At 54.3% G+C, this 15,077-nt stretch overlaps 1 protein-coding gene across 4 annotated transcripts in view; it reads right to left on the bottom strand.

Moving 5' to 3' along the window:
* Window positions 1-15,077, bottom strand: part of SEC16A (SEC16 homolog A, endoplasmic reticulum export factor) — a 31,762-nt gene continuing 16,685 nt past the window's right edge. For 2 of the 4 annotated variants that reach the window (XM_063144871.1, XM_063144870.1), the window contains exons 15-31: window positions 14,907-15,018; window positions 14,502-14,607; window positions 13,997-14,137; window positions 13,209-13,322; window positions 12,505-12,712; window positions 11,486-11,722; window positions 10,468-10,556; window positions 9,865-9,912; window positions 9,545-9,706; window positions 8,729-8,806; window positions 8,397-8,453; window positions 7,541-7,652; window positions 7,103-7,240; window positions 5,741-5,841; window positions 5,369-5,443; window positions 2,308-2,370; window positions 1-1,597 (exon numbers count right to left, since the gene is read on the bottom strand). In XM_063144871.1, coding sequence (XP_063000941.1) covers window positions 1,529-1,597; window positions 2,308-2,370; window positions 5,369-5,443; window positions 5,741-5,841; window positions 7,103-7,240; window positions 7,541-7,652; window positions 8,397-8,453; window positions 8,729-8,806; window positions 9,545-9,706; window positions 9,865-9,912; window positions 10,468-10,556; window positions 11,486-11,722; window positions 12,505-12,712; window positions 13,209-13,322; window positions 13,997-14,137; window positions 14,502-14,607; window positions 14,907-15,018 — 1,910 coding nt within the window. In that variant the 3' untranslated portion in view covers window positions 1-1,528. The remainder of the gene's footprint in view (window positions 1,598-2,307; window positions 2,371-5,368; window positions 5,444-5,740; window positions 5,842-7,102; window positions 7,241-7,540; window positions 7,653-8,396; window positions 8,454-8,728; window positions 8,807-9,544; window positions 9,707-9,864; window positions 9,913-10,467; window positions 10,557-11,485; window positions 11,723-12,504; window positions 12,713-13,208; window positions 13,323-13,996; window positions 14,138-14,501; window positions 14,608-14,906; window positions 15,019-15,077) is intronic. The other 2 variants (XM_063144872.1, XM_063144873.1) reach the window with 2 other exon arrangements.

The following is a 15,077-nucleotide window of genomic DNA, read 5'->3' on the forward strand; positions in this document are numbered from 1 at the left end:
TAAAATGTGAAAAAGTGCTCCAGAGCGCAAAATATTTTATTTAAGAATGTACAGTGTCAATTCTAACATTGAGGACAGAGAGGGGCGCTCTCTCCGCCGAGGAAACATTTGTGATGTTTGGCAGGTCTACGTGGAGAGTAGAGAGGAAGCGTGTATAAGTGGGGGGGGGGACCCCAGATATCTCAGAAGGCTTGGTACTAAAGACTGCCAGGGCGAGACCACGCTCTTGTGTGCGGATCGTGAGCAATTCCTCCCAAACGCAATCCCTCTGCAATATATTTAAGGCGTTCCAGTCCCCAGATATGTGGGGATCACCCACAGAGAGAGAGTCAAGGGACAGCATGAATTAAACCCACAGGAACATCGCTTCGATCATAAGCAGCATTGGTGGTGGTAAGACTGGACCGGCTCTATCGGAGCAAGCCGCACATAAATACTGACGTCTCCTCTGGTCGCTTGGTTCAAGCCGAAGTGGACGCGGACCCGGCGCCTCTCGAAACGCCCTGCCCCAAGCAGGAATGGGTTTCGTGTCCACCGCCGGAGAGGCTTGGCTGAACCCAAACCCACTCCAATTTAGTAGCAGTGTGACGGGTTAGCTAAACAAGGCCTCCGCCATTTTGATAACGGAGGAAGTTTGAGGCAGAAGAACAGAAACAAACCCTGAACACTACACTTTAAACAAAAAAAAACCCAACAGAACACAAACCCCTTTTGAGCTGTTAACTGCCTTAAATGATGAGATTGAGAGAGAGAGATTGAGAGAGAAAAGGATCCATATTGCACTTCGAGGGGAATCTTCAGAACGTAAACTGCACTGCCTACTGTACAAAGAGCTTCTGTTCTGGACTATACAGTTTGCTTTACAAGGCGCCTAAACACAAACTACAGACAGACTAAAGAAATTCCACTTCCAATTAAATCTTAGATTACAAATCACAGTTTTGTTTCGTTTTGCCCCACTCCCCATTTGTTATACATCTGTCTGTTTATTTGGATGAGCTATGACCCTTCCTCCCAAAGAGGCGGAAGGGAAGGTCGACAGGAGAAGAAAATCCCAGCCAAATATCTTAATGCTTCAAATAAGCAATAAACCTGGCTGGCGGTTTAGATGCATAAACGCTGGGCCCCAATCCCTGTAAGGCCACTAATTGAAACGTTAAAAGGTGAAGTGTACCCCCCTGCGTATTGGAAAAGACCCCTTTCCTTAAAGAATGCGCGAATCGCTGAGCATCCAAATTCTAGTCAAGTCGGGGAAAGGAGAAAAACATCCCCTCCTGTGCTCTGCTTGATTCCTGTGAACAGAGAGCTTTTCCGTTCGCTTCCGTTGCTTCTTTCCACTCACTGCGGAGTTAGGACGCGGCAGCTGGATTTTATAGAACGGGGCGCGCTGAGGAAATCCCATGGGCTGCAGCCTCAGTGGAAAACCCACACAAAGCAGGAGAGGACGGGCTCCCTGCCCCATGGAATCTCTGAATTAAGTCTTTGTAAATCCATGCATGACAGGCCCAGATCACAGGTTTCCTGGATGCTATTTTAAAGTGGGGTATTTCCTCTGTCCAATTCTGCTGAGCCTCAAACTTCCTGGAGCTGCAGCAGACTGAAAAAGACAAACACAACAGGTTTAAAATCAGCTTTGAACTGATGCTACAGGAAACAAAATAAAAAATCTTGTTGTAAATATGCAGAACCATTTTCCTCCAGTTTAGGGATGGCAGGGAAAATCACAATGGATTCAAATGAGTTTGGATAGCTATTAATCCAACCTGCGGATTCTGCAGCCGACTGGCTTTTTCTGAACTGCACGGACTTACGAACCCGTTTTTAATTTGGGTGCGTGTATGTGTGCACAAATGTGCACTTTTGCAATCAGGAATGAAATTCTTGTATACCCCTAAAAAAACCAACCCATTTCATGAGTGGACAACGGAATGAAAAATGCCTGACAATCCATGCAACAGAGGTGGAACGGGTTCAATGAAATACGCACATCCCTACTCTGGCTTTGGATTGAAGACACAACAAACACAAAACAAGTGGTTTGACTCCTGTGCCAAATCCCTCTCAAATTCTCAAAGGCAGTTTCTGCAAGAGTATTCCCAGATTCCAATAAAAGCCTCTCATTCCCCCTGCCCCTCAAAGAAGGGACGCAGCACTTCTGCCTTGTAAAAGCCTGCAAGTCGTGCCGCTGGAGAATGGCTGCTGTTATCTCCAATCTGAAGATGGAGATAACAATAGAGAGGCGAGTCACAGGGGGGGGGAAATGGAGGTTCTACCTCCCAAGGAAGATGCAAGGATGGACACCATTACCTGTGCAAAGTGGGATGGGTTGTAGAACTGGACAGCGCCCGTCGGGGGTCCTCCCAAAGGAGGCTAAAAGGAAAGAGGTTTCCATTAGCGAGATGTGACAAAGGGACTTAATGTTTCTTACCAAGACTCATTCCAGATACTTGACAGATAAAGAGACGGCACGACGACACTGGTGCCCCAAGAAGACACAGAGCAGCGTGGGTGCAAGAAACTGAAAACGAATAAAACACAGCGCACCCCCCCCCCCCGCCCCACACACTTTGGGAAGCTTCTGCGTCACCAACAGCGGCGGTGGCAACGACCACAAAACAAAAGCCACATGCACAGACCTGAAACGGCACAGGTTTGGGGGCAGGTGGGAGCAGTGAGCCACGCACGGCATGCAAGGAGCGGAGCGGAACGGAACAGGTCACTCGGGCCCCGGGCCCCAAGGAGCACCAGCCGGCCGGGTTAGTCAGCCTCATGCTTTGCTTAAGCCCCCCCGATTGGGCTGGGGGGAGCCCTCCCTCTTGGCATTATCGGGACAGCCCCCCTCCTCACACACAAAAGATGGAAGCGTACAAAGATGAAGCACTCGGTTCCGCCTTCTACAGCAGGGGTGGGGAACCGATGCCGGCCAAAGGGCCGGATGCCTTTGCGGAGAAGATCTCGGGGGCCGCTTCCCAGTAGTGGGTTGGGCCGAAAACACACGCAGAAATACCAACGTATTGTGGCTTAAAGCTCTTACTGTCAGTTGCGAAGATTTAGGAGGGGCATTTTGGAATGGGGGGTTGCAGAAGATCGTGAGCTGCGTGCGGATCTGGGCACTCCTCCCCCAATTCAGGAGGTACAAAAATATTTGAAAGGGGGGGGACACATGACAAAAATGGCACTTTCAGCACTACGGAAGCACTGAATTGAGCTTGCCTGTATACTGCAAGGTGAGGAGGGGGGGAACGGCCTGCGGACCACTTGCAGTAGTCCACCCCTGTCCCAGGGCATAAAGGACTTCCACAAACAGAGTTTGGGGGGGGTGGAGTTTAGGGATGTCAGCGTTAAGCAGAACAGCAACGTATCCCGTGGGAAAATGGGTCTTCCTTCTTCTATTTCCGTCTCGCCCTTTCCCCCTCTTGCGAGGAACCCAGGACAGCTTACATGTTCCCCCTCCTCCAGTCCATTCTTTAGCCTCACAACAACCCTGTGAGGGAGGTTAGGCTGAGAGTCAGTGACGGGGCCAAAGTCACCCAGCGAACTTCCACGGCCAAGCGGGGACTAGAACCTGGAACTCCTCACTGTGAGGATTGCAGCTGAGCTCAGAGGGAACAGGGCGGCCTGAGGGGGGTGGAGGTGGCAGATGATGTCAGCGAACCTGCTAATGGAGACGCCCAGGGGCTGTGTCCCTGCCAACAGCCTCTGCTACACCACTGTGACTAAAGCAGCCCCAAAGGTAATCCATGCCCTACACTGAGAGGGGGATACCTAGTGCATTCAACTTCTGATAGTTGCAGAGGAGAGTTCATAGAATCACAGAATCATGAAATAGTAGAGTTAGAAGGGGCCTACAAGGCCGAGTCTCAATGCAGGAATCCACCTTAAAGCATCCCTGACAGATGGCTCTCCAGCTGCCTCTAGGATGGGAGAGCCCACCACCTCCCTAGGGAACTGGTTTCATTGTCGTACTGCTAAGGACGCAATAATTGTACGCATGTTTAGACAGGGAGAAAGTCCTACAACTCCCAGCATGCCCGGGGATTGCAGGACTTTTTTTCTGTCTAAACATGCAAGAGATGCAGGTGCAACGAGTAGAGTCGATGAGAGCTAAATTTGACGCACGTCTCCGAGAGCTTCCTTTGAGGCTAGAAGGAACGCTTCGTCTTTGTGGTCTCCCGTTAGTCCCGCGAAACCGCAAGGTGGGAGAAGATGAACCCAGGCAGGATCCGCGAAACCGATGCAAAGGTGGAACACGGAGAGAGGGCGGGGGAGGAGGGAGGGGGAACCAAGCTCCACAACGGAGAGCCGGGAGGGGGGTGGGGAGGGGTCAGTGAGAACGGCCAGCCCAATGTACCTGGTTAAAATGCTGGCTAACTTCACGGGACAATGAACTCATAGAGCTTGAGCGCGAAAGCTACAAAACAGCAAAAAAAAAAAAGGGGGGGGACGGGATGGAAGCACACACATGACACAGACGGAGAAAGGAGTCAAAATCCGTCATGCAGCCCCTTCCCCCGCGTCAAGCGTTCAGTTACTCTATAAAAGGCGGGGCGAGGGCAAAAAGCGCTTTTCCAGCGCCGAGGGTTAAGTGATAGGAATGACGCGATGCGTATCAGCTCGAATCAAAGCTTTCTGGGTTACAAACGGGCTACGATGCAGCTGGAGACGACGGCAATTTGTAGCAGCTCGAAGCAGCGTTTTTGTGGCATTTGAACTCTAAACCGGATTCACGTACGGGAGGAGAGAGAAACTCGTTCCACGTTAAGAAGTAAAAATAAAATGAAGGGCGATACTTGGCAACGGGACGTCTTCTGAAGAAGCCCCTTCAATGAGCGTGTCAAGTTCTATTCAGTTAGCGTAAAGACACTAAAATGTCTCCAGGAAGCTTCGCTCCCATTTTTGGCTTAATTCTGGTTCTGATTCTGGAATAGATGAAGAATTTTTATTCCCTGCCTCCGTTTGCTCTTGGACCGGTGACCCCAGTGCCAAAGTTAAGTGCCTTCGGTCTAAGGCAGGGGTGTTGGATGTCTTTCGGCTCGAGGACCGGATTCCACTTCAGAGAAGCTCTCGGGGGCCGCATCCTGGTGGTGGGAGGGGCTAAAGGAAAAGGGGGAGGGGCCAAAAAGACCAGCCTATGGTAGCGTAAAGCTGTGACTGCAAAGTAACTCAGCCCCAGGAGAGGCATTTCAACACTAGAGTGGGTGAAAAACTGCACAGAACCTGGGAAGCCACAGTAGGGCAAAAAAGGGACGTGGCCATCTGGATCTGGCACCCGGGACTGAGGTTCTACACACAGACACACGCGATGCAAAGGTTCAGGATAGGGCCCCAGGGGTCCTGAGCACCCATCCACTTGGCAAGGCAGACCTACCTCTCCAGACTGGGATCCCTCTGGATTAGACGGAGGGAGCTCAGAGCCGGGTGGAAACGCGGCAGAATTTAAGTACTACAAAGAAAGAAACGAAGAAGCAATTGGGCAGGGGAATAAACCCCGGCTCAGGCGTAGTGCTCACGAGATGATGATCGAGCCAGTTACAAGCAAGGGGTAACGTGTTTGTTAAACAGAAATCCTGCTGGCTGACGGACAAACCCAGCCGGGTGGCACGGGAAAGAGAAGGCTCCTGTTTCTCTTTAGAGCAGTCTTCCCCAATCAGGGGTGGAGGGGGGTGAGCAAAGGTGGAGGGGGAGGCTGTGGGCCCCGTCATGAGGTCCCCCGGCAACGTTGCCACAACTCCCAACTTACGGGATGTTCCGCAGCCGTTTCGGGGCTGGGTTGGTCTCCGGGTGCCGCCTGCTCTTCTGGCACGGTGCCCTCCAGAGGCTGCTGCTGTTGCTGCTCCAGAGCTGAGTGGAAGAGGCCATGGCTTTAGCGGACAAAAGAAGCCCCGCATCCCCTTCGGTCAGGTGGGGGCGGAAAACCCAGGGAAAATCCCCCAAGATTGGAGTAGGGTGTCTTTTAAGAACAGCACGGGGCGAAGACAGCTCCCCTGGGCCCTTATCAGAGCAGCCTTTCCAAACCTAGCACCCTCCGGATGTGTCAGACTACAACTCCCATAATCCCCCAGCCGGCACGGCTGGGGGATTATGGGAGTTGCAGTCCGACACATCTGGAGGGCACGTTGGGGGAGGCTCCTGTAGTGATTTCTGGGACCTGTTAGAACACCGCCGCCTCTCAACGTGTCAGAATTTTTCTTAAAACAAGGAGAAGAGGAGTCACTGTTCAAACATCACCCCAACTGTCCCAGGATGTTTCAAAACTCAAGAAAAGCTCAGGCCGGAAAGAAACACACGACACTTTCAAAGGTGCCGGAAGACTCTTGCGGTTTCTGCTACAACGGGCCACCCAAGGGGTCCCCTTTAGCAGCCTTTCCCAATCAGAAGCCCTGCAGACGTGGCAGGTATAACTCCCATAATCCCCCACTGTGGGGGTTTGTGGTCCAAACACGTCTGGGAAGACCTCGGGTTGAGGAAAGGTGGTTTTGTAGCATGGCTCCAATCCGCCAGAAATGGGAATCGGGGGCTCGCCTGGAACGTGAGATGGCAGAAGAAGAGACGGTAAAGAAATTCATTTGCGTTCATCAGGGACTCGACAGGGACTATGGTTGCAAAGCACGTTAAAAAGACTCTTAGCGAAACCTTGCGGTTTGTAACTGCTGCTTTAAGAGAACGGAAGGCTTGCTGCAGGTCTACCTGTTTAAAGGCCCAACCAACCTCATGTATGTTTAGATAGAGATATAGTCCTATAGGGTCCCCCACCCCCACCCCTGTCTAAACATGCATAGGATGGCATCCTAACTGTCTTTGCGGATTCTCAGCTGCACTGACAGCATTGGACGAAGCGGGTCGTGACCCGCGAAAGCTCAGGCTAATTTATTAAAACACCTGCAAAACCGAAACCGCTCGTCTACGTCTGTGACGCACTCAACTCTTGAATTTCCAAAGTTGTGGCTATTCGTTCCACTTCGATCGCTCCCGTCCTCAAAGGACCGCAGGGAAAGGGGTACCGACGCCAACGGAACCCTTTATTTGGGGGAAGAAAGCCGTTGGGGGAAACGGGGCCCCCGCACAGGCCCTGCCTCTTTGCCCGCCGCCTGACTCGACTCACCCGGGTTCGGTACAAACAGGTTGGCCGGGACGGGCATCGGGGCCAGCGGAGCGAAGAGGTCCGAGGGGGCGGGAGCGGCGCCAGGCGATTTAGCCCCGCTCGGGTTCAGGATGTCGACATATCGAGCTCTGCTTCCGGCTGGAAAGAGGCAAGCCGGGGAGGTGAGTCGTGCTGGGGTGGAGGTTGACTGTGGAGAACGTGGGGTGCGGGTGGGGGGAAGGTGCTGCGGGCCAAATGCAGCTGATCTAGAGGTCCTAGGTCCCCCCTCCCCAAACATCTAGCGAATGGCTCCTCTCTGCCCCGAACCTGGGAGAGCCCCTGCTAGGCAGGAGAACCGGTTCCGGCTAGCGGACCGAGAGTTCTGACTCCCTCAAAGGCAGTTCCGTGCAGGTTCGTCCGCTCCGGACTACAGAGGAAGGCTCACCACTGCGTGGGTACCTGCTCTCCTGGAGAACATGTTGACGTTGGCGTTGGGAGGTCCTCCTGGTCCAGAGGGAGCCGCCGGAGGAACTTGGGGGAACCCCGTGGGAGGTGGAGGCGGCGGCTTGCTCTGCAAGGAAAAACCAACATGGACTCTTGGACCTGGCTTTTCTGGAGGGTTTTGCATCCTCTGCTTTGAGCTGGGAATATAGGGATGTCGGAGGAATCCGTCCCGGGGTGCGTGCGTGCGTGTGCGTGTGTGAAATGCACCAGTCTTTTACCAGTTCGCCTCGTCCCACCCAGACTTCAGCTCACTTTTCTGCATGGAGTCAGGCCAGTTCACGGATTAGGGGCTACTGGATATTTGTGTAAAAAGCAATTTGTGCAAATTGCAACGTGAAATAATTCCCACATTTCTGGAAAAAACCTGCAGCTTGGATCGCAAATGTAAGCAAGTGGGGTGGGTGGGGCGCAGAAATCTGGCGAGCTCAAAGCAGGCTGGATTTCCCGCCGACGGACATCTCTGGTCGGGATGGATCACGTCTGAGTCATCGGAAGGGGACTTTAGCAGGACTAGATGTCAGACTCCCTCTCCTCCTACCCACAAAATCCCCTTGAAAGTGGGGCAGCGTGCAGAGAGGGGGCAGAAGGAGAGAACAGGCTGAAAACTCAGAGTTGGAAGGAGGAAGGTTCCCTCCTGCCTCCCGAGGAACCCTGCCGGCCCTGGCGACAGCTTTACCATACCCTGACAACAGGCAAAGGTACACACACACACACACACACATTGTGTTTAGAAAACCCCTGATCCACATTCCAATTGCTCAACCACCTGTACAATACTAGTTACAAATCCGCACTCGGCACACCGCTTTACCTCTTCTTCCGGTTCATCTAAGTTGACCCACCGCTGTTTCTGTTCGTCCCAAACGATCTAGGGTGAATAACACAACAGCGCAGGGGGGGTCAACAGCACAACAGCGCCAGGACCCAAAGAGGAGTGCAGGCAGTTGGGAAAAGGGCTGGGATTCAGGCCAGCCTCCAGCGAAGGTGTGGCAATGGGATCCGTTTGTTGTTGTTGTTGTTACAAAACACCGGAGGTGGCCTGCTGCAGAGGTCTGCGCACAACATCCTGATTACGGATGAAAGAGGGTCCCAAGGGGGGGAAGTCCCAATGAGCGCCCAGGCCAGGGGTCTGAGCAGACGTACCGATTTGTTCTTGTCATCGGGAAGGTGAGCTTCGTTCTTGCCCTTCCCCATCAGCCAGCCGAACCACGTGGCGCCGCTCTGGAAACCAAGAGGAGACCCTGCTTACTTCTTCCTCCTCCTCCTCCTCCACCACCACCACCACCACCACGTATCTCCTTGTTGCCAGCGTAAAATAAAACGTTTCCCTTCAGGCTGATCCTGATTTATACAGCGCTGACACCTAGGGTCAAGGGTACAGGACCTCTCTCATCTCGAGGGCCGGATCCTGTTCCAGAGAAGCTCTTGGGGGGGGGGCGTATCCTGGTAGTGGGCGTGGCCAAAGGCAAAGGGGGTGGGGCCAGAACACCCAGCCTCCGTTAGCTGAAGGCTCTTCCTGACAGTAACGAGGCCTTCGGAGAGGGGTTTCAACCTTTTAGAATGCCGGGGGCGGGGGGGGGGGGGCTGCGTAAAAGCTGGAAATCTACCCAACGATTGGTGGTCTGTGGGAAAGGGGCGTGGCCGTCTGGGCAGCCCCAAAAGGGCCAGATTGGGACCAGAGGTTCTCCACCCTTGCACTGGAAGAACAGTTTGCAATACCGAGTTTGCAATGACTGCTTTCACTGAATAAATGAGTTTTCTCTCAGAGATCCCAGACCCACAAGGGAACCCTGAGCAAGGCTGTGGGGTGGAGGCACGAGGCAGGGTGACACACACACACCCCCGAAGCACTCCCCCGGCAAACCCGGGAACGAGAAGGGAGCAGCGCAGCACCCCCACCTCGCAGGAGAGAGCCTGCAAGGCAATGTTTCTGATGAGTGCAGCCGGGCCGGAGCTTACCTTTCGGGGCCCGGCTTCCTTTTTGGCTTCCTTCTTGGCTTCCTTCCCCTCCAGGATTGACGGGGGCGGAGGAGAGGGCTGCTTGGCTGCAGAGTTCCGCCTCTCGCGCCCGACGGAATGCACGGAGGACTCCGAGGTGGTCCGGGAGCGCTGGCCAAAGCCCTGCAGTGGCACAAGCAATCAAGGTTACGTTCTGGACTTATGCTGGGACAGGAAAAAAGGGACGAATGAACCATGGAGATGTGGAGTTATGAAGAAGAAGAGTGACATGGAAGGAGGAAGAGAGATGGAGTGTGAGGGAGTCTAACTTCATAGCATACCATGTGGGCTGAAGACTGGGAGGTAGTTCTGGATCGCCGGCCCGGTCCCTGCGTGGATATAAAGCCAGCACATGAACAAACAAGCGAAGCCGACGTCCTAACAGCAGGGCACGGTCAGGCCCCGTGCAGCCGCCTTCAGCAAGCAGCAAGGCCAAGAACAGGGTCTTGGGGGTGTCCTTTGTTTGGTCCTGCACAGATCTCCCCCTTGTCCTCCGGATTATCGGTGGTGTAGTGGCATGTTCTCTCAGTATTTTAACACTGAATTTTAACTTAAATTTTACTGTTCTAACTCTGTATTTTAATCTTATATCAATTTTGCTGCATGGTTTTATCCTGGTTGTGCTTTTTACATTGTATTTTGGATTTGTGTTGGTTGTTTTATTATGGTTTTAATTTTTGTGAACCGCCCAGAGAGCTTCAGCTATTGGGCGGTATAAAAATGTAATCAATCAATCAATCAACGAATGTTTCGAAGTGCCGCAGCAGCATAGGCCGTGAGCGTTCTCAGAGTGGAAGGCTCTCCAGTACGGTTCAGGCAAAACTGGCCCGCAACATAAGGGCCACTAAACGTGCAAAAAGGGGAGTTAAGAGAAGGGTCAATACCATGTTTGCCATCTTCCCGTAGAAGTCCTCCTCTCTGGGTTCCGGTACAGATTTCCAAGCTGGAGATCCCTGAGGGAGACGCTGCGCTGCTGACAGATACAAAGCAGGACAGGTTAAGCTTCACCGTTCGTCGATGAGCGGAAATAGGCCCAGGAAGCCTTACATCGCTAACGTGCATCGACTGATTAGCAGTTTGATCCTTGCAGGAAGCGGACCGGTGGTGAAGAATTACGATGTCCTGCGATTTCATGGAGAACCAACCGGTCAAGCCCATCTTGAAAAAGTGGGATCCTTAAAGGGCTCCCCATTAAAGAAAGGAAAGCATCTTAGGGAAATAAGGAGGAGGAACTGAAACGTCCTGACCTAGAAATAAAATACAAGTGGCTAACACCATTAATGTGTGGCCATCTGGGAAATCCTGGAAGGCTGGACCAGGACCCCAAAAGAGCCAGGTTTAGCCCACAGCTCTGTCGTTCAACACCCCTGCCATAGAGAAAAGAAGTGTGGCACAACATTTTATACCACTAGAATGTAAAACAGTGAAGCTGCCCCCCAAGTGAAGTCCTGCAGAATTCTTGAAAAATCCAGGCAAATCGCTCCGGCCCCCTCACTCCAACCAGGGAGGAAATCTCATAAGGAGGAGATGCCAGATTTATCCTATTGTTGATTGTTTAAAATTGGTTTAGATATGTGTGCGCCTCTGCGTGTGCTGTCTGTTTATAGGTCTGTATGGCCGATGGTTTTTATAACGTATTTTTAAGGTGTTAATCTTTTGTCAGCTGCTCAGAGCGCTTCAGCTCTTGGGCAGAACAGAAATGTAGAAACTGAACCACCGAACGAGGCCCTCTGCGCACCAGGCTGCAGGGAGGGCATTTTACGTGGACGACGCGACCCATAAAGGCACTAAAGCTTTCCAGAGGAGTTTCCGATATCTAGGGCCTGCGTTGCTTTGTTAGGGGGTTTGCCCTCACCAAACAGGAAGGGACGGATCCTTCCCCGCCACCCAACGAGGACTTGCCTGCTTCCTGGCTGAACTGCTCCTGCAGCTGAAACTCATTGGGTTGAGGTGGTGGGCCTGCTGGGGGCAGCCCCATGCCCGCGCACATGGGGGTCTGTTCCGCCGCGTAGGGGTTCGGGACGCCAGGCCGGGGCCCCACAGAGGAAGGCGCCACAGGGTAGAACGGAACCGTGCCGGCGGCCTCTGGCTGGGAAGGGGGCGCCATGGTGGCCGAGCCGTTGAGAATGGCCGCAGGAGCTACGGAGAGGACAAAACGTGAGCGCAGTACATCCACCGTCAAGGGATTACTTTGTGGATTCGTGGGTAGGCCGCTGCTTCTGCGCCTCAGCCCAAAAGGCTGCCGGGACGGCTTACATGTAATCGGCAAAAGAAGAGTGCCCCCGCCCGCAGGCTTACGACTGGAAAATACACCACACGCGAGGAAAAAGAAACGGGGAGGGAAGAGGGGAAGAAATTCAGGCTTTCAGCAGGGCTGGCGCAACGCTGCCTGCTTCGCCTTCTTATCTACCAACAGCTCCTTGTTCATGACTGAGGACAAGTCATGGTGCCGGTTACCACCTTGAAAGGCCTAAACCGTAAGCAGCTCGGGAGGTAGCTGCCCTGAGGACTGCCTCCGCCTCCTCCCGTCCGATCCTGCCCACTTGGGAAGAGGCTACCTTAGGGAGTGCCTCACCCCTGACGTCCCTGCCTAGCTGTGCGATCCGCAGGGGGACCCCGCCTAGGGTCGCCACACGCTCCGGAGGTTCGTCTCAGGAGCACAAGCAGCACAGCAGCGACACCCACCCACACACCCGCCGCGGACGCTTCACCAACGGACACTCAACCGGCCCCCACTCTTCTCATTGACGCAGCCTTTCCCTGAAGCGTGACCCAGCCAGCTACGCGCCTCTATTCCCGAGTCCTTTGTGCGGTGCTGTTTTCACAGTTCCATTTATGGTTGTTTTTCTGCCGCTGTCTTCTACGTCCACCGCTTTGATACCTCGCCGTGGAAAGCACGAGACCGAGGAGGGCCCACGCACCTGAAGGCATCAGCTGGACACTCTGCACAGAGTGCCCCGTGCTCAGCGGCTGCAAAGAGGCCAGGAGCGGGTTGTCGGGGCCCGGGTTCATTTCCTGGCCAGCGCTCACGGCCTCATGTTGACTGGCGTGGTCCAGCTCGGAGCTCGGCGTGCTGCAAGTGTACTGCTGGGGCGTGGATCTGCCGGTGTGGTACGCTAGGGCGCCCTCCTGGAAGGAGAAAAACACAGGAGACGGTGCTCACTCTCAAAGAGCCCGCGACACACGCGGCCACGGCCTGGGCCTGGGAAGACGGCAGTAAAAAGCTAATCGGACGGAAGGCCTGTGTGTGTGTAAACAGGGACGTGAAAGCTTGGAGGAAAACTGGGTGGAACAAAAACATTCAGAAAAAAATAGGGTTTCTTCCCCCAAAAATGTCGTCGTCCCCAAAATCCCTGGAAAAAGACAATTTTCCTAATGTTTCTAGTTTCCTCCAGGCGTTCACATCTCGAAGGGCGTGCGTGTGTGTGTGTGTATGGGGACGTGTGTCTCTCGCTCGCCACAACCCTCTGCCTCCCTCCCACCCCCTCAGTCCAAACCACGACATGAGCAGGGGCCCTGGTGCAGGAGATCCGGGGAAAGAATGAACATGGCCCAAACGGGCCGCTGACTTGAACGATCACGGTTAAGATGCCGCCGCGAACACCCGGAAGGTCGCTGGGCTCACCTTAATTTGCCCATCTAGGCTCCGAAGCTGCAGTAACCAATCGGGCTCAATAAATAACTCTTGCTCCGGCTTCTCTTTCATCTGAGGGTCGAAGAGCCGCAACTGAGAGGACATCTGTGGAGCCGAGCAGGGAAAGGAAGGAGTAGATCATGTCAGAAGGGAGGAGAAGTGCAGGAGCTGCGACGTCAATTCCCAAAGGGGGCAGGACAGCCGGAGGCCAAGAGGCAGGGAAAGAAACGTGCGTCGCGTTCAGAGGACACAGAGTCAGAGCCTGAGTCCATCTAGCCCGGCACTGTCGACACGGGCTGGCAGCAACGGCTTGCCAGGGTTTCAGGCAGGAGATTCTCCTGGTCCTACTGGAGGATGTCACTGGGGATTGGAGCTGGGGCTTTTGCAGGCAGAGCAGGGGATTCACCCCTGAAGTCAGGCCCTGCCCCAGCCAGACGGCACCAGGAAAGGCAGCTGCCCTGTCTCCCCACCCTCAGCATGAAGTTCAGTGGACGCTGCTGGAGCAACACTCCAGGACCTTTAACAGGGGGCACTGGGGGGGGGGGCTGCACCCTCTTGCCTCCCAGGAAAAACATCATGCCCAGGAGATCAATCCACCCCCCACACGTACATCGGCCAGAGGTGTATTTGTTTGCTTGTTTTCCTCCTCCCTCCTCATCCGCTTTCCTTTTGTGCAGTGTTCTTTTAAGATCGTAAACATTGACCTTTGTAAGCCACGTTGGGAGCCTTTTTGGGGCAGAAAAGAGGGCCCAAAAGGCAGCAAATAAACAATCCCGTACCTTGATCACCTGACCGATGAGAACAGGGGAATAGTAGCAGGGGTTCCTAAGGACGGCTTTGGCTATGACTTCGCAGTAATGAAACGCTTGGGCAGAAAGTCCCATCTCAGCGAGGCGGCAAGCGTAGATGAACTTGAAAACCTGCAAGATCCGAAGGGGGGGGGGGAGCGGCGGTTACGGAGCACGACGTGGCAGCAGCAGCAGCAGGCCCAGTGGGCAGCGCCAAAGTTCCCAACCCCGCAGACCCCTAGCATGTGGGGTGAAGAGGGGAGGAGGCGGAAGTGAGCCACCCCACTCCCCAGCAGGCGGGTCGACAAGGCGATCCCTCCGCAACAACTCCGGACGTTTCGATGGGCACCAATCGCCCCGAGGCGTGCGGCTCCTGGACCCCAGCCAGGCCCTCCCATTCCAAACTCTTCCGTCACACGCCGGGAGCCGGTCTGAGGGCGATGGCATCTGTGACCCCGGCACGGTTTAACGAGGGGAGGAGAAAGGAGACCCAAACCTGGAAGTTGGGCAGGCAGCAGGGCTGAGTCCCCAGCGACTGCGCGTATTCGTAGGCTTCCGTCCTTCGAATGGCGGCGTTGGTGGCAAACTTCAAAAAGGGCAAGCTAAGAGAATGCAAATGGGGGGGGGGAGGGAAGCGTATTTCTTTGAAGGAGGCGCCCGCATCGGCCAAGAGCTACCCCTGGGGTGTGGCCATCGGGGGAGTCCTGACTGGTTCTGGCCGAAACCCGGAGCAGATGCCCCGCCCCACTGACCTTGGAGCCACCGGCCTCCTCTGGCTTTCTGCTGTTACAGCCAGTTCATTTGCCTCGGCAGAAGCATTTCACCCCTGTCCGAATGGGGAAATACGTCCCGGGCAACGGCCGTGTTCGGCGGCCCCCTGGCTCCCCCCCCCACCCCATACCTGTGATTCGAGCCAATCAGCACCAGCTTGGTCGTTTTCTTCGTGTACACCCCAAATCCAACCTGAGCCATCAGGTAGCAAAAGTGCGCGGCGTCCAGGAGCCCTTTCGAAACTGCGGCAGGAGACAAAGAACCAAGGGGGAGAAGCCCTTATAAAAAGGGAAATCACACC

Source organism: Elgaria multicarinata, chromosome 19, assembly GCF_023053635.1.
Source record: "Elgaria multicarinata webbii isolate HBS135686 ecotype San Diego chromosome 19, rElgMul1.1.pri, whole genome shotgun sequence".
Classification (NCBI taxonomy): domain Eukaryota; kingdom Metazoa; phylum Chordata; class Lepidosauria; order Squamata; family Anguidae; genus Elgaria; species Elgaria multicarinata.